Source organism: Calypte anna, chromosome 6 (assembly GCF_003957555.1).
Source record: "Calypte anna isolate BGI_N300 chromosome 6, bCalAnn1_v1.p, whole genome shotgun sequence".
NCBI lineage: Eukaryota > Metazoa > Chordata > Aves > Apodiformes > Trochilidae > Calypte > Calypte anna.
The window spans coordinates 34,549,135-34,570,011 of NC_044252.1; the positions used below are offsets into that span (position 1 = coordinate 34,549,135).

Consider the following 20,877-nt stretch of genomic DNA (forward strand, 5'->3'; position numbering starts at 1 on the left):
AATGAATCAGATCAGGCAGTTCACGGTTTTGTTTGTGGCTGCTGTTTCCAGGAACATAACTGAGCCCGCGCAGGAAACACCTCAGCACCCAGACCCCTGCTCTGCCGCACACGGGAGCGCCCAATTCACGTTCATATTCACGGATCCGCTTCCCTCCCGAGAACGGCAGGCGGGGAAGCGGCATCCACAAACCCCACCTTACAAACCCCTTTCCTTTCCCGGGGCTCCGTATCAATTTAAAAGCAATAAAACAGAGGAGCACAGCCCCCGCCGCCGCCAACCCCTGTCCCCAACATGGCCGCCGCCTCCCTCACCGGCGCCTGCGCGGGCGGGACGCGCATACGCGGTGCCTGAGGTGTGGGGACGGCTCCTCCCTCCCGCTCCGCTCCCGCTCCTTCCCCGCAGCGCGGCCATGGCGGAGGGGGCGGTGGCGGAGGCCGCGTCCGCAGAGGAGTTCCAGCGGCTCCTGCAGCAGCGGAAGGACGGGTGAGGCGGGGAGACGGCGGGGGGAGGGTGGGGAGGAGCGGGACGCGGCCTCCCGGGAGCCGAGGGAGCGGTGCCTGGCAGGGTCGTGTCGGGTCTGACAGAACGGGAGGGGCGGTGAGGAAAGGGCGCGGGGGGGGTGCGGGGCGGTCGCTCCGCGCGTTGTGAGCGAGCAGCGTGGTGCTGAGGGGAGGGAAACGGGTCCGGTACTGCCGCGGGCAGCCTGAAGGGAAAGGGAACCGAACCCAGGTTCTGGGCCGGCATCCGGGCCTTGTGTGCTGAGCGCTCTGGGCCGGGGGGCTGCGGGACCTGCTGCGTGGTGTGTGTGTGTGTGTGTGGGGGGGGGAAGCCTCCTCGGGCAGGGAACTGAAACTGATTTTGTGTGCAGCAGAAGATCTGTTGTTATTTTTTTTTCTTTCTTGAGCCATAACTTGTCAGCAAAGCCAGCGAGTTTATTCCTGCAGCATCACGTTGCTCATTGAGAAGGAATACAAAAGTAAAGCCTTCATCCCTCATGCAGCAGGGCGGGTTTCTTTCTCCTTAAGCTGTTTATTTGTTGTATTTGTGCTCTAACAAAGATTAATTGGCCTCTTTCCATGGGTACCCCTCAGGGTGGGCCCCTGGTTCTCTGTAGCCCCTGGGGCTGCTGTTGGAGGCCTTGGGCACTGATGTTTGAGGGAAAACTGCAAGGTTTTTTCCCTCCTTTGGCAGGAAAGAGTTGCAATAATTAATTCAGCAGTTACAAAAAGACAGGTTTGGCAGCGAGCTTTTCTGGTTTGTTTTGCTGAGTGAAAGGTGGAGTGACCAATATTCTTTTAATCCATTGGCTGAGTGTGCATTTTCCTGGGGCTCAAACCCAGGTGCTGTGTCACAGCCATCTCCACATCAGCAAGTGGCCTTTGAGTGAATCAGGAGAGAAAACAGGTTAAATGGGTGCTTTAAACAGGATGGTGGAACTGCTGCCCTAACATTCTCAAAGGAAACGTTGGTAAGTGTTGATGGGAAGAGGAAACTGGATTCTTTGGAACTTGCTGCATGACTTCCATTTTCCCTCTCTGGAATTATTCTTCAACTGAATTGCTGTGTGGGGACATCCCAGAGGAGACTTTCTCTCTCCTGCACATACTGAGATGAAAATGCCTTCAGGAACAAATACAGTATTTTGAAGTTATTTTCAGTAATACTTGAAGTTCTCTTCAGGTTTCTCTGTAATGGAAATTTTTATGTTTATTATGTTATGTTTATTGTTTTGGTTTTAAGATGAGTTAATATTAATGGTAGCTCTTCCTCTGATGAATTTGTAAATATTTGGCTTAGGGTTTGTTACTGTTGAGAAACCAAACAAACCTGTGCCTACAGAACATAACAAATCCCAAATACTTTAAAAAATTATTTCCTGGTTTCTGAAAGGTAGTAGAACTTCAAGAACATATATTGTCTAACTTAAGATACTTAATATATTTATATTATTAAGTGAATTTGAATACTAGTGGTGTAAAAACAATTGTAAACATTCACTTAATAAAGAAGGGAAAGGAGAAAGCTTCTTCAAAGATGTATCTTTCTCTCGAAAGATAAAACTTAAGACCAAAAAAAATGCATTGGATTTTTAAGGCTAGACCTCATGCTGTTTTACTGCCTTTTTTCCCCCCCCAAGGTAATAGAATTATCACTTATCAGCTGCAGCTGCCAGCACTTTTATTTTGACAGTTTGTGGGAGTTCTTGTTTCAGAAAATTGTCTGTCTGACATCAAGTTATTAGTAAGCTTTGTGCTATGGAATATGTGGAAATTTCAGTTTTTCTTTGAAAATGTACCTAGATGTTATGGTTGCAGAAGAATAATCAGGGTCTTGAAAACTACTGAACCACTTCTGTTATTGGTCTGCAATCCATTGTTTTACTTAGAAACAAGGAGAATCATCTCATAAAGCCAAGTAACTTGGGCTCCCTGTCAGAAAGATCATAAATACTTAAAAAATACTTGTGTCTGGGCCCAAAAGGAAGGTGACCTGTGGAGTAATTATTGTCTAGCTGTCCCTATCAGAGAATGTCTTACTATCTTGGTTCTACAGGCAATACACTCTTTGGTTTAGAGCTATAATTTGTGAGCCTGCTTCAATAATATATATATATATATTTTTAGACTAAACTATTGGTACAAGACTTTGCATTTTTCATTTCTCCACAGCAAATATATGACATGTCCTGATTTTTTCCTCTGCCACTGAAGATTAAAAAAAGTTAAAAGTTATTTGTTTTTTTTATTTTTGGGGCCCACACCTTTGTTCTAAAATGTGAAATATAAGTGATAGAGGAAGAGAAACTTTGGGACTTGCAAAAAACCTTTGCTATAATCCTCAAACATCTTTGCTGAACATAAGAAATACTATTTTTACAATCACTCGTGCTTCATTTTGCTAACTCCCTGTTTACTTCTGTCCTTGACATCTGGAATTTTGCTGGTTTTCAAGCTTAAAGTGCTCAAATACCACGAGGGCAGTCAAATTGCCAAATTAATCTGAATAATCTGAAGTGAATACATTTGTCAACCCCTCCCCCCCAGAAAAAAAAAACCCAACAACAACCCCTCTTTGGTGTAAATGAAGACTTCTGATGAAGATGAAATGGAGAGCATTGCAGCTGTGTTTGGTGAGGGCAGGCCAGGCTCTGGTGGGAGGAGGATTAAATAACCATGTGGTCATTTCTCTGCCTGCCCCGAGGTGACATTTCTGTGAGCAGATGTGCCCTGCCATGCACACTGAAATAAACTGGGCTCCTCTTGGTAGCTTTGGCCTGCCACAGAGCCACCAGACTGCTTTTTTGTTCTCTGCTTTGCTTTCTTCCACCTTCTTTTAGCCAGGGGAAGTGTCTTCTTGTGCTTCTTGTAGTCTGACAGGTGTACAAGTCATTTTTTTAAAGGTGCAGGCATTGTGCAGTTGGAATGGCAGCTGGACAACTGCAGGCTCTGCAGTTGTAAAAGCTGTGGTAGAGCTCAGTAGATCAGAGTGTTGTGTCATAAAGCTTGATTTAAAAACAAAAAGGTATTTTTTGTCCATCCTTGATCCGTTTTTAGCAACTTCTCTGAGCTCTTATCAGAGTCAGTGTGTTAAGAACGATGGAGGAGGTCTCATAATTGGTATTTCAGATGAAGGATGTGGTGAGCTCAAGTACAGGAAAACCAGTTCTGGAGCAAAGCTCTTGCTAATTTTCTGCATCAGACCTTTGTCTGTCTTCTGACATATTGAACTACTGCTTCTTTTTCCACTTTAAAACCCTCTGTCTGTTGTGACTGGGTATTCTTATACATATAAATGACTCCCCCCTGCTTCCCCACCTACCTAATTACTTTCACCTCATTACTTCGTGGCAAAAAACCCTTCAGTTGCAGCATGGGGACAGCACTTCCAAGTACAGGTCCCCACTGGCTCCAGAGTCTTAATTAAAATGTGTCTGTGAGCTGACAGCTGCAGGGAGGTTGGGCAGAGCTGCCTGCTCTGAGGGCACCTACCTGAGCTGTCACCTGCCTCCTCCTCTGCTCTCCTCCAGGAGACTGCAGGAAGCTTTCCTCTTGGAGCTGGTTTGCTGAGCAGAGAGAGGTGCTGTCAGCTTGGACAAGGAGTCCCTATCAAATCCTATTTATAAATAAAAAGTAAATCCCTTCAATAAGCCTTTCCTGAGGTTTAAACACTGGGGTGGGTTGTGAGCAGTGAAATTGGTTCAAAGTGTCACAGCTGTTTTGTTGTCCTTAAAAATTGGTTTGCCTTTGGGTTTGCCTTGTTGGTGACTTGTATACAGGAGATGGCAGCCTGGAGAAGATGGCATGGACTGTTCTGAGCTCAGATCTAATTTTGCAGGGCTGGTGCTTGCAGAAAATAAACCTGCCTTTTTCCTTACTTTCATTTTTTACTAATCTGTAAACTGCTGGTCTTAATCAGCTTTCAGATCAGAACCATAACCTCACTGATGATGTGATGATAAAAAAAAAAAAAGAGGCTATTCTGTTATATTTCCACCAAAACTTTTAGAAGTGCTTTGGAAAAACAAGCTCATAGATTCTAATTTTTTGTTTGTTTTTTTTTTTCCACAGGTCCCTTGTAGTTGTCCACTTCTGGGCACCATGGGCTCCTCAGTGTGCTCAGATGAATGATGTTATAGCAGCACTAGCAAAGGAACACCTGCAGGTTACGTTTGTGAAGGTAAGTGAGGCAGCTGAGCTTGTTTTAAACAGAGTAGAGCTGTTAATTACAAAGTAGAAGTGAAGTATTACAAAATATGGGTCAAGTTGTTCTTCAAGTTCCTTTATGGCTTCGTGTTTAAGGATGCCAGTTGAATATCTGAAAGAGATGCATCAAAAAATCTTTGAGATGCAAGTTCTTCAACACCACCTTCATTTTGTTGTGCTGTTTAAAGAAAAAAAAAAAGGGGGAAAATGATCAGTCTCCTAAGATGTAATGAAGGTTATTTTTCATTAGCTACTCCACCTAACAAATTGGCTTATGCATTTCTCTATGGCTGCAATGTGTCAGTTCTTTAATTCTATAGGTAGCTATATTTTTAAAGCATGATTTTTATATCCCTGGATATGAGATTAATGTGGCAACAAGGGTGTTCTGATCAGTTCTGGAGGTTTCATTTGTTGCCATGATGTTATTGGTTAGCTATAGATCTTCTGTCTGATGCTGAATGATCAGTAATCTTCCTGAAGTTTAAAGGAAGATAAATCTAAGTGTTCAACATTGTCACTCTAAGGTGGCAGTGGTGCAGTGCTGGATGGTATAAGCACAAATGAGATGCTGCAGTTTTGTGAGGCTGTTGGCACAACTTCCTGGCAGAACCAGTGTGGAGGGAAAAATGAATGTGCTGTATCAACATGCCATTTGATTTAAAACAAATTTCTCTTGTTAATGAGACACCTCTGTGATTATGAGGGCAGGGAGTAATGGAGCAGCCAGCTGGGTGTGAGCAGTTTAGTTTGATTTCTTGCAGGCTTCAGGTTCTGTGGGTTTTTAATGATTCAGTTGGTATTTCTCTCTGTAAAACAGGACAGAACTGTTTTAATGGCAGTATTTATTTACCTAGTTTCAAAAGACTTGATTTTCAACACTTCAAAAATTCAAGATGCTTAAACTTTATATAGGTTGCTCTAGCTTTTAGTAGGCCCAAGGAAGGTTGAAAACTGTTCTCTTTATTGTTATAAACATGTATTGATTTATAGCCCTTATTTTTCAGCTGTAATTTAATTTCTAGTAACAAGGTTCTGAACTGATCCAGTGTTGCAGAATTAGGATAATGGCACCTCCTTTTCCTCACCCCCTCCCCTTGATGTTACCTTTGTTTAGAGGCAAAAAGCTACTGTTCTCCATGAGGAATGTTTGATTTTATTTTTTTTAAGTTCTTTGTGTGATTTTGGTCTGTATTTCAGGATAGCCAATCCTCCTTTTAATTGGCAAGAACCATGGTTACAGGTGACCAGGACTGGTTACTGCCTTGTAAATCATGAGCAGTCATATTCTAGAGCAGAGCTATGGAATAATGAAATGAACTGGAAAACTGACAATAAATATTGAAGTCTTTCTAAATGCAGTTTCTCATTTGAGTCATTGCATAGCCTGACTCTTAGGAGTTAGTTTGGGTAAAAGAAAGTGACTGGATCCAGAAGGAGTTGGAAACAATGTTTTGGGCAGTTTGTACCCATACCAGAGCAAGTCACTGACCATGAAATTAAATTTGCTGTGAGTGTGTGAACCTCACCAGAGTGGAACCAGAGTAAGTAGGAAATTCTGCTGGAAAAGAAAAGTATTATTATAGGTAGAAGTCATTTAGGAGTTTGCCACTCAGAAGAGAATAGGTAATTGGGATCTATTTCCAGCTTTCATTTCATAGCTGTAGTTTCTCAGTTGATCCTGCTGGTGCATTGATTTGCAGAAGGAGGGGTGAAGCCTGGTTTGGATTTGCTCTACTGAGTTGCATCTGTATTTAGTGAGTTCACCAAGAGCCTGCACAGCTGGAGCAAAGCAAAAAGGAAAAGTGCTGTAGTACTGAGCTGTTCACAACATGTGGGGTGGTACTGAGGCCAGTCATGGTATTTTCTCAAATGCCTAAGAGTGGAGAGGGCTGAGCAGGAGCATGTACTGCCAGGTAGCTCTCTTGATGCTTGTTTTTCACCCAGTGGTTTGTGGAATAAGAATCTGGAAGACTTGTCCTGCTGTACACAGAATTGCAGGTTTCTGTGTGAAACATGTTGATCTATCACCACTTTCTTAATTCTTAGCTCTGCAGCTGTTTCAGAGTTAGTGTCTTAGAACTCCTTGTACTAGATCTTGTCATTCAAGTAAGCATTTGGCTTACACTCAGCAAATCACAGATTTGAGATAATTAAAGCATGTATTTTCTTGGCAAATTACTGCATTCTGTAATTTCAAGGCACACATTTGAATGTTGGATAAAATTAGAACCAATAATCTCAACAAGGTTGCCACTCGGTGCTCTGTAGCCTTGCAGGAGTTAAAAATAGAATTTACTAGACATCAATAGCTTATTGAAGAAACACTCCTTTTTTTCTTCATAATTTGCAGAAGGCTGCAAATGTCAGTCATGATGTACTGCCCCTTGAAATTAGTCAATAGAGCAAACAGTAAGAATCGCTGTGGGCAGAAAATAAGCACTGTAATCATGACATAACTGGGGTCAATGATTTATGGATTTCAATATAGTAGTAGCTGCATATGATTGAAAATTTACTAGGTCACTAGTGCACCAAAAATTTTATTCGCAGCCTCCGGGCATCTTTTGAAATGTGCAACAAAATAAAAACCTCTGAACCTGTTTTGACACAGTGTAGACTTGCTGGACTACACACCAAACCAGGGAGTCTCATTTAAATGCAAATGTGTCACAAATTTCTGCATCAAATCCTTTTTAAATGTATAAAATGTCTGTAAGAACATTCTGGACAGGATTGACACCCACAGTCAAACTTTAAAGAGGATTATGGAAGTAATATTTTTTCTGGTTTTTTTTTTTGGTTTGTATCTTTTCTTTTTAGCTGGAAGCTGAAGCTCTGCCTGAAGTCTCTGAAAAATATGAAATTACTTCTGTTCCAACATTCTTATTCTTTAAGGTAAGAGAGTATGGGTTTAAGAGAAAATGAATTCCATTTGAGCTCTTAATATACATGCTTTTTTAACACTGCTGCCAAAAGAGCAGAACCTTAGGAACTTTCAGTGAAGAAGCTTATGTATTTGATTTAAGTCTATCCAGTGAAATTGAATAAAGATGGAAATTATTCTTACACTTTATATGCAATACCTCAGAGGTTCCTAATTTCTTTGTGATTTTTACATGTTTCTTTCTTTATTTGTTATAACTTGCACTGGATCAAACATTTCAGTAGTGTTTTCTCATCCAACTTCTACAACATGGCAAAACCCTGAGTAAATAACCTCTTGGTAGAAATGATAGGTGGTCTTGGGTCATGTTTGCCTGTGATGATAAAATTTAAAACTTTCTGTAATAGGTTCCTCTAGTAGCAAATTTTCTGGCATTGAGTAGGCAGCCAGCAGAACTCTGTGAGTCTTGGCACTAAAGCCTGGCCAGGAGATCAATACACCAATCCACCCATGTCTGAAAATCCATACTTTATACGGTGGTGTTTACTATTCCTTTATTACGGTACAAATTCTGAATTTAATCCTTTAACACGAGCCTGTGCTTTGGTTCCTTAGAATTCTCAGAAAATTGACAGATTAGATGGTGCCCACGCCCCAGAGCTGACCAAAAAGGTGCAGCGCCACGGGTCTGGCAGCTCGGTGCCTGCTGTCCCCAGCGGTGGTGCCAAGGAACAGCTGAACGTGCGGCTCAGGAAGCTCATCACTGCTGCCCCCTGCATGCTCTTCATGAAAGGCTCTCCCAAAGAACCTCGCTGTGGTAAGGATGAGCTGCAGTTGGTGTTCAACGGGGTAGCACTTGCCTTGAGATAGTTGTGGGATTTCCTCGGGTTTGGGGAGATGCAGCCCAGAAGCATCTTGCACACCCGGGAGCTTGAGGGCAAGTATTGTCCTGTTGCTTGTGTGCAGCTGGAGCTCTGCTGTTCCGTGGTGTGCAGCTGGAGCTTTGCTGTTCCCTGGTGTGCAGCTGCAGCACTGCTGTTCCCTGGTGTGCAGCTGCAGCACTGCTGTTCCCTGGTGTGCAGCTGGAGCATTGCTGTTGCCTTAGTGAAATTCTGGAAATGGAATCACAGAGGTGGTAGGGGGCTTTCTAAAGAATACGTGATGGGCAGTGCTGACACTGAACTAGGAGTTCACAGAACTAGGAGGCTTTTTCTGTGGTAGCTCAGTGTTTACTCATGATGTAATCTGTGCATCAAGGTACAGACAGTGACAATGTCAAATAGTCTGAAGAGGAAGATTCAGTTCAAGAAATAACAAGAATTGAGTAGTATCTGGGATTACTGTTGCCATTTGGAAAAAGAACACAAGACTATCCCAGCTGGCTGAATTGAAAGACCAGTAGTGTGTGTTTCTGCTACAGTGGAAATCCTTTTATCCTTTTTTGTTGGTTTGTTTTTTAAACCTAGGGCTCTTAACCCTTGCTCACTGTTCTGAGTGCTGGGTTGCTCGCTAACTTGAAGTGTTCCTCTGAATGGAAAGGACATGAGCAGGTGTTAAAACCCCAAGTTTTCAGTCCCATGAAGCTGCAGTGCAGAACTGGGTTTGTAGGGTCTTCTGTGGTGGGCTGCAAGAGGTTAACAGCAGAGCCACATTGGTGTAGGCTGGGGATTGCCTGGCTCAGCAGTACTCTTGGCAGCTCTTGGTTATGCTCTCTCTTGTTCCCTTGGCTCTGGGGGCATTGTTTTGGCAACCAGCACTTTCCATGTCATCCCTTTGGAGTGTAATCCTTGCCTGCCTTTGAAGCTTATCTTAAAAGGAGCCGGGCTTGTTTAAAGGTGAAGATATTTTTGAATTGTATCTGTTTTGATACAAATAACAGACTTGCACTCCAGTCTCCAATGCAGCTGGCAAGTGGAGAGAACCCTATCCAGCAGTGTATTTTGGGGTCTTTTTGTAGTTCCTAATTTCAGTGGAAAAGCCAGCTCAGTGTAAAGGAAGGCTGGTGCCCTGGGCTCTGGGTGTCTGGCAGTGTGTGTGGTTGCTACCTGGGCTGTGTTATTTCAGAGGATTCATTTGGGCTGTGGAGGTGTTTGCTGGTTTGCCTCATCAATTCTGTCATTTATTTAGGGTGATGTTATTGGTGCAGAATCTGGAGTGGCATTTGTGATCATCCAGATAACTGCTTAAAGCATGTTGTTAGCAGTTGAATTATTCCCTGTAATGCATGTGTGCCATTTCTTCAGAAATGTGACCTAAATCTTTTGTTGTGAAAGTAAAGCTGTTCTGGCATTTTATCCCTAAGCATAACACTTCCAGACTGCTACCATAACCCTTCAAAATGAAACACAACCAATCAATCTTTCTGGTTTGCATGCAGTTGCCTACAGCTAAAATAAAGCTTCCCCCCCCAATTCCTTACAGAAGAAATGAGTTAATATATTGGCTGTGGAATAACCATCAGCAATCAGCCTTTAGCTGTTTACTAATGAACTCCCAGATGTATGAAAAATTTGAGATTCTGTGTTTTACTTCAGGCTGTACATGAACTTAACACTTCAGTTGTAGAAAGAAAAGCAACTTAAGATGCCATACATATAAATACTGCTGCTTCAAATCTCAATAAATTGCAGATCATGAAAACTGCAGTAAAAATCCATATTTCAGAAACTAATAGGTGGTCTTGTAAGCTGAAATCAAAGGTTATTCTTCTATGGCACTTGGGCTCTTTTTCCCCATTTAAATCTTCTTTATTTTTCATTCCTTTATTAAGGCCTTTAAGCATTGTCTCCTTTTTTAATCATTTATATAGAGGCTTTCATTTGTCTGTACAGCAGTTGCTGGAATTCTTTGAGGAAAATGGAAGGATTGCAAGGGCTTTTGAATCCAAAGGAGAATGAGTTGGCAAAGATGTAGAACAGGCATTATCATCATGTTGATTTATGGACAGACTATCATGGAGTCTTCTTACAAACCATATGATGGGATTACTGAGGAGGCTTCTAGTTTCTTCAGAGGGATGTGCATGAAAGCAAGAGTGGCAGGAGTTGGAATACTTGAGGATAACATCAGTCTGAGGTTTCCTTCCTTTCAGGTTGCTCTCTAAGGAATGGACTTGTTGATGTGAAGGGTACAGCCCAATTGGGTGTGGTGTGTGTGTGTGCTGTTCTTTTTGTTTGCTTTTGAAGAGTTTCTGTAGAGATTAATGTTTTAAAAAACAGTTTATGTTCTTTTAAAAAGAAAACAATCTTTTTCTTTAATGAGTGGTGAACTGAAAACCAAATAGGTAGAAAGAGCATTCTTTGAAAGTTGAATTTTGTGGGGATTTCCCTCTAGTGTGGTATCTAGGTGATTATAGACTGAAAATTCTGAAATCTTAACATCTAACATTCTACAAATTAAGTGATGCTTGGCTACAGGGAGAAGAAACTTTCCTTCTAAGATTGGCCACATAATAAACTTGGCTGATTACATCATGATATTTAGTGCTTAACATGCTGCTGGGACAGAGTTGTCAGAACAGGACATCATGAAGATGTCATAAAGGAAAACAAAACATGGTGTGAAAGTGTCACAAGGGCAGCAAAACAGTATTAAGTACTCATGTGAACATAAAGGGTTTAAAAAAATAAAAAGGAATCTGCCTTTTACCATGGAGTGGGAAAGGCCATGCTTTGAAAACAAAAGTGGTAGAAACCATAAAGCCCAAGTTTCTAAGTTGGACCAGTGACACAGCAGTGGGTTTAAATCCTGGTTCCCACATTGGGTGTTAGCCTCTGTTTTAGCTGGTGTAGAAGTTCCCAAGTAGGAGTGTGAAGAAGTGGGCAAGCAGAGTAACTGATGTGCAGTTAGAGAAGTGAGAAGAAGGCTGCTGAAGGTGCTGCTGTGGTCATGGAGAAGATTTTCTTCTTTATGAATGCTGAATGAAAAAGAGCTGGAAAAGACAGAATAAGGGGTGCATTTAACTGGGCTTTAATTGTGAGCTGGAATAAGAGAAACTTACATGTAGGTTACTCACTGTGTAGCTCTCTAAACCAGGCTTACCAAGCTGTCTGTGTACTTGTAATCCCATAGTAAATGTTTTTTGACCCTTTATAATATTTGAGGATATTGACAGAGCAAATAACAACACACTAGAGCTGTTTTGAACTTGCCATCTAGAAGAACTGCGTTTTTTGAAGCCAGTGAGGTTTAGTACAGACATGGGGATGCTTTATTTAAAATTATGTGTAATTCCTCTCTTTGTGTCTGCAGGTTTCAGCAAGCAGATGGTGGAGATCCTGAACAAACATGGTGTTTCATTTAGCAGTTTTGATATTTTCTCTGATGAAGAAGTTCGTCAGGGGCTGAAAACATACTCTAACTGGCCAACCTACCCACAGCTCTACGTAGCTGGAGAGCTGATAGGTGGACTTGATATTGTCAAGGTTAGAAACTGAGGAACTCTTAACCTTGTTAGTTGTCACAGATGTTTTTCATGCTTTTTGTATCTGACTTGTCTTCTCTTCAATCCCCCTAGGAGCTAGAGGCATCTGGAGAACTGGACACAATCTGTCCAAAGGCACAGAAGTTGGAGGACAGGTGAGGTGGATTATGTCCTTATGTTAAGGGTGTCTGCTTCTCAGGTTTCCTGTATGCTCATGTGTACAGGACAAAACTCCTGTATAAATTCCTGTTCTTGGACTTATCAGAAGTATGTCAAGATTTTCTTTAATTACAGAAATCCTGCAGTTGTTTAATATGTTCTGTTTTCTTTACAGTAAACATCATTTCATATAAAGCTATTCTGCTACATATGCATGAAGCTCTACTGTTCCAATAGGCTCTACTTAGCATTGTTGTAGTTTGTTAATATTTAATTATAGCAGAAATACATAGATTCCTTCTTGTCTGTCTTTTAAGAATTTATTATTTAACGATAACTGGAAAAATAATCTTTCAAACATCAGTGATTTCTGTTGGCTCTACTTGGGGTGGACTTGATAATTGATGTCACTGGAGAAAACATCTAGGCTTGTCTCCTCATTTTTCTGGGTTACTCATGTGCTTCAGTCCCTGCTTTTCACTTTGGCAGGATGAATTCCTGGTGCAGCAATGGGAAGTGTGTTGCTTCCTGAACCAGATGCAACATCTAGAATCCAGTTTGTCCTCCTTTAACCTTCCCATGTGAAGATTTGCTCTTGTTTGAAATTCTGATGTGCCCCAGGCAGTCAAACTCCAGATACCTGACAACTCATTCTGTTTGAGGAGTTGCTGGTAGATGTGTTTTTTTTCTAGTTTTTATGTGAATAGTGCCATTAAGAGATGTGAAGGGGGGCTGGTGTTCCAAGGAAGGTGGCCTGTACCTAGCAGGCAAATGTGTTAGCATAGATTCCCTCTTGACAGTGGTTAGAGCAGGTTTTATAGCACTCCAGGGGTGATTGGCTCTGGTTCTTTAGCCCTCTCAACACAGTAGAGAAATAACATAATGCAAACCATTTGGATATGGTAATAATCTATATTTTCACAGCTGTGTGTTTATTAATTTTCTTTTAATTTGCTCTGTGGCTGAGGTTTACCTTCTGCTAGGGCAATTTGTAAATTGTTTCACCAAGGCCACACACACAGAAAACCACTGCCCTTTGCATTTGGAGATGAAATTATGGGTAAAGATGAAATTGTCTTGATATGGCTTTTTAAAAACTTATTTTAGAAAGCTTTCTCCAGTCTCTTCCTTTTTGGAAACTTGCACAAGCTGAAACTTTATTGAATTTATACATAGATTTTGCTTTGCTTAATCCTTTTGAGGAAAGAAGGTAATTTGAAGAGTGATTCTGTTTAATGATAAATTGTGTTCCTTGCTCAGTGTTTGATCTCTTCCCATCAATTAACTGCATCTTGAAAATGGACTCTGGAAGTCAGCTTAGTTTAACAAAACAGATCTGGCAGCCTGAGAACCAGCTCAGGTTACTGTAGCTCACCCTTGCTGTAGCCACTAGTTTTGCTCTTGCTTTTTAAATCTGGAGACCACTTGGTTGGAAAAAATGTTCTGAAGTTTCTATATGCAGAGGTGCATGGAACAGAATCTTGATTCTTTTGCAAAGATCTGAGCTCTCCAGACTTCTTGCAACATGCAGGTCAAGCCAAATGCCATCCCCTGCTTTGCTTTTTGCAGGGGATAGTTTGCCCTTAGCAAGAAACCTGTTGGACAGGAATCTTTGCTGATATTTCCCATCATTTGTCACAGAAAGCCTTTCCTGAAAGGAGGGGGCAGTGTCTGAGGGTTTTGGAGGTGTAGACCAAAAGTGTCCAGGGCAGAGCAGATCTGTTCCTGGATGTCAGTAGTGGTGAGTCCATAGATCTGAGGCCTGATGGACAAGAGGGATGGCTCTGTCTCTGCAAGAGACATTCTCACTTGGAGAATCAGAAATATGAGAGAGCAGACTGTCAGTAAACACAGACATTGCATTTCAAACACTCCATCTTAGTCTCTCAGACTTACTGCTGCTTGATACTCAGAGGCTAATCTAGAGAAGTGTTGCTCTGAAAGCAACAGGATGGTACAAATTCATTCACCAGAGTTACTGTAAGCAATTTAATGAATGGAATTGCTTGTAATAATGCTTTAAATGCATTTGGGGAAGCTGTAATTTGTTGTGGTTCCACTTTCTGCATTTGTTTCCCTGTTGAAACAAAGCTTGGGATAGTGACCAAGCTGTTTTATGTTCTTTTTCATGCCTTCTGCAGGCTTAAAGGCTTGATAAACAAAGCTCCTGTGATGCTCTTTATGAAGGGAAGCAAAGAGGTAAGATTATGTTGCAGAGTAGATGAAATTTAAGCTATTTTAGAAAATAGGGCAGTTACCTTCTTTTCCTTGCTCAATGTAAATCAGTGGTGCTGAGAAGTTATTATTTATCTCTTTATTTGGTAATAAGCTATAAGCTGCCTAGTCCCTGTTTTACCTGGTGGAAACACACTGCTAAAATGCTGATAGCTGTGTTAGAGTGAAACCCAGGCCCCTGCTGCCTGCAGTCAGCTCTGTTCATTGACTGCAGCTCAGGGATGGATGGCAGAACTGTGCATGTCCTTTTGGTCCCAGTTATTGGTTGTCTGTGCAGATAATGGATTTTCTTCTGATGTTCTGAGTGCTTGCCCCAGTGCCTGTCCTACTTGAGGCATGCACTTTGTTGCCCAACGTTTTCTGAGTGCATGTTTCTTGATGTTTCCCTCTGCTGACATAATTGGATTGGCTGTCCTATCCTTTTTAATTTCTCTGACTTTATTATGCTTTTACAAATGCATTTTAAAAAAAGCTGCTTGCTGTTTTTGAGGCTGAAGTGTAATGGCACATACCACAAATGATCCTCCCTTTTCCTCACATCCATGGAATGGTCTGTGCCTGGTGCCTCTTAAGCTGCACTTAATTATCCTCCTCACTGAAATAAAGATAGTGAAGACAGACAAGTGCTCACAGGATTAAAATAATAACAAATGGCTGTAAACCAGAAGGTCAGTCTGTTGTTTTGTGTGGCATGCTCAAACAGAGTCATCAGGGGATAAATTGTTCCCTTTCAACCAGCAGGACACTGCAATTCTTCTTGTCAAAATAACTTGAATGGCACCTAACTCAACCTTTTCATTGGGCTAGTGTATCCTAAACACCAGCTGGAGTTAGTGGCTGTATGACTTGCCTTGCTATTTCATTTTCTCATTTGTTCCCTGCTTCTTCTCTGTGTATTAACACCTGGTGCTTTTGAGAGGGCAGTGGGTTGTGCTGCCAAGGCATTTCCTGGCCACTGGAAGCCCCTGGGTGTGCTGACTCACTGAGACAGGGGTGGGATAGTGGGGCTTAGGTTTTAAAAACAGCTGAGTGTCTGTCTCCTTTAAAACCTCTGTCTTGTCTGCAGAAAACAAGAGTTTGGGCAAGTTGGTAAATACATTTTGGCTCTGGGTGAGCTGTGCAGTGAAATCAGCCATAAGGATGGATGGTCTGGGTTGAAAATGCAATGTCTGAAAGATGATGAATCTTCTGTGTCCTTACACTGTCAGTCTGGGGAGTTTGCAGTAGATACCTTCAATTATTAATTCCAGCTGGGAGTTACTGTACATGCAACCTATTTATCTGTTGACCCTAAGCTGCTGCTCTCTCCAGAATGGAAATGAAAGGGTACATATGTCTTGGAATAAAACAGCTCTCTCTCTTACAAATGCATGGAAGGCTTTTATACCCACCCTACCTGCAGCTTTGCCTTTTGGCCCAAGGAGTTTTCAAGATAGGGTTTCCAAACCTGGCAAACAGATTGACCCAACACCACAAGTGAGGAAGTGCTCTGAATTCTCAGAGTTTTCATTTACTTTGTCAGACTATATAAGGGGAAATCCAGTCCTGTTTAAAGCTCAGAGAATATGAAGAAGAATAAAAAAAAAGGATTAGGAGTATTGCTCATTCAGCAGGGTCATCTCTGGTAATAAATTGGTAAAAGCTTTAGTGTAGCTTGAGGACTTGGAGTTTTGTGGATTAAATAAAGGAGAGACATGTTTTAACATGCTTGTCTTCCATTTTAGATGGCAAGATGTGGATTCAGCAAGCAAATTATAGAAATCATAAATAGTACAGGGTATGTAAGTGTTTTAATTTTTAAATTTTTTAAAGTTGTATTTAATGTGAGAAGCCAGCTCTGTTTTAAAAACCACATTTTAAAATTTAAGAGCTTGGAATATATTGGTAGAAAACTTCCCCAAACATCATTTTCCTTGTTTAAGAGTATTCTAAAGTATCCTTCTGTACTACCCCATAGTGTAAATCACTACTGCACTAACTTGATACCAAATCAGATGTGGTGTGTGTGCTATACTGGGCTGCTTCACCACTACCACGTAGTGATTGTCTTGCTTGGATTGAGGAGCTTATTCCAACAGTGAATTTTTTTGGCTGTGATTGCTGACATGAAAGAAATCCTTCCCCTCTGATAAGCAGCTCTGCTCAGGAGCAGTCCCTCTTGATCTGTTTCCTTAATCTTGGAGCCTCTCATGTTACCTAGCCTCAGTTTTCCTCTTCAAAGCTCTTCTCTCTGTAGTGGCAGAGATCACTATCATCTTGCTTTGAATAAACTCCTGTTCATTTCTACTGCTGGTTAGAGGTTAAGCAGTTGTCTTGATGACCAGAGGTTAGGGTGGGCTTTTGGAGATAACTCTGTATCAAAATACACCTTGGAAATTGTTCCTTCTCACTGACCATGTGGCACTGATTTTGTTTTGTTTCCCAGGGTTGATTATGAGACGTTTGACATACTGGAGGATGAAGAGGTAATGAAGTTTTATCCAGCACTGAGGATTTCAGTGTTACTTTTGCAGAGGTTGAAGTTTAATTACATTAAATTACATTTAATGCCCTTTACATTTAATGTCCTTTTCCTTAGGTACGACAAGGATTAAAAACCTTCTCCAACTGGCCAACATATCCCCAGTTGTATGTGAAGGGTGAGCTCGTCGGGGGGCTGGATATTGTTAAGGTAGGAATGGGAGAATCCTTTTGGAGATGTAAATAGTTTAAAACTGTAGCAATGTTTTCTGCCCACAACACAGAAATTCCTGCAGAGTGGCCCTAGATCTTGAGTTGCTTGGTTGCTTTTACTGCCACTTCTGTTAGCTCAGCATACAGTTGGAAGGAGCTCTAAATCTCCAGCATTCTCATATGCTGAGATTTAGCAGTGAAATGTATTTTCTTGACAGCAGTCAGTTCCTGTTACTGTAAAGACCATTTTTACCCCGTGGGTGCATTTTTACAGGTTTCTCTTCCCTGGTTTTACTCCTGACATTGCTTTTCTCAAATAAGGTGGGCGAGACATTTTTTTCCTAGCAAACAGTCTCATTCCTGGAAGAAAGTAAGGTTTATTGTAGTTGTTTGAACAGACCCTGAAGCAACAAAAATAGATCTGCATCTGTTACTGTGGTTTTTGATTTCTGTAACAGAGAAGGCACAGTGTTCTAAACCCCAAATACTCCTGAGCCCATTCTTGTCTGAATGTTTTATAGCCAATTCCTCAGACATTGTAACTCCTGGGAAGATACAATCAATAAATCTCATTTAGTTCTAAAAATACTGGTATTACTTAAATTATATAGATTACTTTAATTTTATTTATTTAACAACTGTGTGGGTTATTTCAGTGATCAGTAAGTATAGTCTAGGGCATTGCAGAGATGCTGCAAAATACTTCTCTCACTGGAATTTAAATATAATTTGTCTGTTTGCATTGTTAGACTGCATTTAGTTCCCACTGACTAACGTGTGTGGGCAGATGAATGTTGTCAGTATTTTAAAATGCTTTCCATAATATGAAATAAAGTTGAGGCAGCTGCTTCTCTTGAGATGTAGGAAAAGAATGTATGTTCTACAATGTGTTATTTAAAACCATTTCCTGGTGTTATCTGTCTCTTCAGCTAGATAACAACCTTGTAATTTGAATTCAAATCATCAAGATAATATGGCCAAGAACTGCTTATTTAGGACTCTTACAAATCTTGAATGGGCTTGTTTGTATTAATGTGTAGTAATAGCTAAATCTGTCAGTTGTTGGAGGCATATTGGATGTTATAAAATCTGGTGTATGCCTAAAATATATCTTGAATTAGGTCTTGTGGGAGACAGACCAGGGGCTTTAACTGGAGAGGTTGCTAACAACCCCTTCATTGGCAGGAGTATCTTTTCACTAAATAAATTTCCTCTCTTACTAAGTATAGAATTTAAATCCAACATGAGGGATGTTCAGTCTCTTGGTCAAGAGGGACCTCTAGTGGGTTCCCTTCATAACCAGCAGACTGGTTTCCTTCCCTGTGCACTGCCCCTGCTGAAACATCAGCAGCATCACAAGATGTAAACCCAGAATAACTGCTGTGTTTATTTTCTTACAGGAACTGAAGGAAAGTGGTGAATTGTTGCCTGTTCTGAAGGGAGAAAATTAATGGCAAAGGGCCTCCTGGGGAACTGAAAGCCTTGGGACAGTTCCTTGTTTCTAGGTGACACTGGAGCAATAGACAACTTACCCATGAAAGCAATCAGGAGTAAACACAGGCACCTTGTGTACTCTCTGTATTTCACCAGACACATGCTACACATGGAAATGTGTTTCCACTGAAGATACCATAATGTCAAGATCTTCAAATTCAATTAAAAAATAATGCTAAAGAACTCTGGGTTTGTTGTTGAAGTCCTTCTGTGTATCCATTGCTTTTGGATGTTTAAGAATGAGTAGTGACCCCACTGTCCATTGCAGTACCATACAGACTGGGCAGGGCAATGGGAGGGTTGGTGCAGGGGCTTCCCTGCCCCCAGCTGGGCTTTTGGGTGGGTTTGTGGTCTGAGGAGCTGGGGGGCTTTGGCCATGGGGAGATGTGTGGGGTGTCTGGGTGTCCCCAGGAGCATCCTGTGGCTGGGGAAGCTGCATGGAATGGGCTGGGAAACAATTCCAGCCAAAACCTGAGTGCTGGGGAGCATGGATTGGACTCTGCTGCTGTGTGGGGAGAGCTCTGCCTTTCCTGTAGGAATACCTGATCCCTCTGCCTCTGGAACGGGGGCAGCTGATGGGGAAAAGGCAAAGTTTGGCTTTGCATGGGACAGGAGAGACTGTGGGGCTGTGGTGGGTGAGGTAGAGGTGAGTTGGGTAAACTCACCACGGGATGAAGTAGGCAAGGGAAGGTAAGTGCTGGTGGCAGGTAGCTGGTGAACACCTGTACCTAGGAGGAGACATCCAAGGAAAAAGTGTGATTAGCACAGAAGAGGCAAAAAGGCAGTGAGGTGTCAGAGCTGCAGGGTCTGTCTGGGGAGAGGTGAGTGAGGGCTGGAGCTTGCATGGCTGCTGAAGTGTTTGACATCAGTGTTTGGCTACGATTAACATCCTGTAACTTCTGTTCTACTTCCTTGTACTGTTCTCTTTCTTTTGATCTCTGATTTCCCTTGCTTGTCCCAAGGTTTCGGTTAGATTTGTTATTTCTTGTACTTGAGCATTAAGGTGTGAGGAAAAAAAACAATAATTAGCCCTGAGGACAGTTAAAGGGGGACCAGGTTGCCTGGAGAGGTTGGGGGTCTTTGTCCTCAGGGCTGTTCAGGCCTCATTTGGATTAACCTCAGAGGAGCCTGATCTGATTTGATCCCCTTCTAGCAGCAGCTGATCTGGAGGAGGTGCAGATGTCTGTCCCATGCTGAGTGAGTCTGTCCTTAAGTGAGACAGCCGTGGGCAGAGGGCAGAACAGCACCCATGAGTGGAGTGGCCAAAGGGCCCAGCTGCAGGGATTCATTGCTGTGTGGCTATAACTATATTTAACTTCTGAATCACACAATTATTTTGGTTGGAAAAGACCTATGAGATAACAAGTCCATCCCTGCCCAGGCCACCCCCACCCCATGTCCCTCATCCCCACATCTCCAGGGCTCTGAAACCCCTGCAGGGATGATGGGGACTCCAGCCCTGCCCTGGGCAGCCTGGGCCAGGCCCTGACAACCCTTTCCAGGGAGAAATTCTTCCCCAGCTCCAACCTAAACCTCCCCTGGCACAACTTGAGGCCAGAAGTTCCTCTTGTCTCATCCCTTGTTCCTGGGGAGCAGAGCCCGACCCCCCCCTGGCTCCAACCTCCTCTCAGGGGGTTGCAGAGAGCCAGGAGGTCTCCCCTCAGCCTCCTCTGCTCCAGGGGCTTTTGTGTCTCTGGTACATGCAGTAACTTCTACAGGCTCCAGATACATCCTGGAGATGAATTTTCAAATAAGCCACAAGCTTCTGTCTCTTCCAAGACCATTTCTCTGAATAGAGGCTGTGACAGTGCTGTGCTTAGTTTAGAGTGACTTCAAGAGAGTCATTTTTTCCCAAGGTTCAGCTCAAAGACGAGGCCAGTGCCAGGCAGGGCTGGTTTGGTGTGACCTGCTGGGGGCTGCACCTTCACCCTGCAGCACGATCAGCTGGAGAGGGAGAGTTCCATCCAGGAGAGGGAGAGTTCCATGCAGGAGCTGAGGGTGCGGGGCTGCGGGATGCAGCTTGAGGGCGCTTGGTGCTCAGGAGCTGGAGGCTGCTGATGCTGGGAAAGCTGCTGCCTCTCTGGACCATTTCCTGTGCCCACCAGGCTCAGGGGGAGCCGTGTGGATGGTACAATTTTTAATTTTTTATTTTATCTTTTTAGGTTCAAAGCTAAACCCGCAGGCAGCTGCCTGCAAAGGCACCCCAGCTCTTCTGAAGCTTACCTCTTGGGTAGGGGGATAATAAAAGCTGCCCCCAGTTACTGGTGAATCCCCCACACAGCCCGGATATAATGGGAATG

General features: G+C 42.5%; 1 protein-coding gene across 2 annotated transcripts; it reads left to right on the forward strand.

The window, feature by feature from the left end:
• The first annotated feature begins 341 nt into the window (after positions 1-341).
• On the forward strand, positions 342-18,763 carry GLRX3 (glutaredoxin 3). 2 transcript variants are annotated; one of them, XM_030453483.1, is made up of 11 exons: positions 342-486; positions 4,572-4,680; positions 7,530-7,604; positions 8,209-8,410; positions 11,845-12,017; positions 12,110-12,171; positions 14,317-14,374; positions 16,135-16,187; positions 16,836-16,875; positions 16,989-17,081; positions 18,484-18,763. In XM_030453483.1, exons 1-11 carry the CDS (start codon positions 413-415, stop codon positions 18,532-18,534), a joined length of 990 nt encoding a protein of 329 aa, XP_030309343.1. In that variant the 5' UTR covers positions 342-412; the 3' UTR covers positions 18,535-18,763. The 2 variants fall into 2 exon arrangements, with proteins under 2 accessions (XP_030309343.1, XP_030309344.1); XM_030453484.1 differs by lacking the exon at positions 342-486 and adding an exon at positions 3,033-3,133.
• Positions 18,764-20,877: the final 2,114 nt, after the last annotated feature.

What these genes read in the sequence shown, in the direction of transcription:
- GLRX3 (XM_030453483.1), top strand. Translation starts at nt 413, where the DNA reads ATGGCGGAGGGGGCGGTGGCGGAGGCCGCGTCCGCAGAGGAGTTCCAG. An exon ending in GTGGACTTGATATTGTCAAG is followed by an intron (nt 12,018 to 12,109) that starts GTTAGAAACTGA and finishes CAATCCCCCTAG; the next exon opens with GAGCTAGAGGCATCTGGAGA. An exon ending in ACATACTGGAGGATGAAGAG is followed by an intron (nt 16,876 to 16,988) that starts GTAATGAAGTTT and finishes CCTTTTCCTTAG; the next exon opens with GTACGACAAGGATTAAAAAC.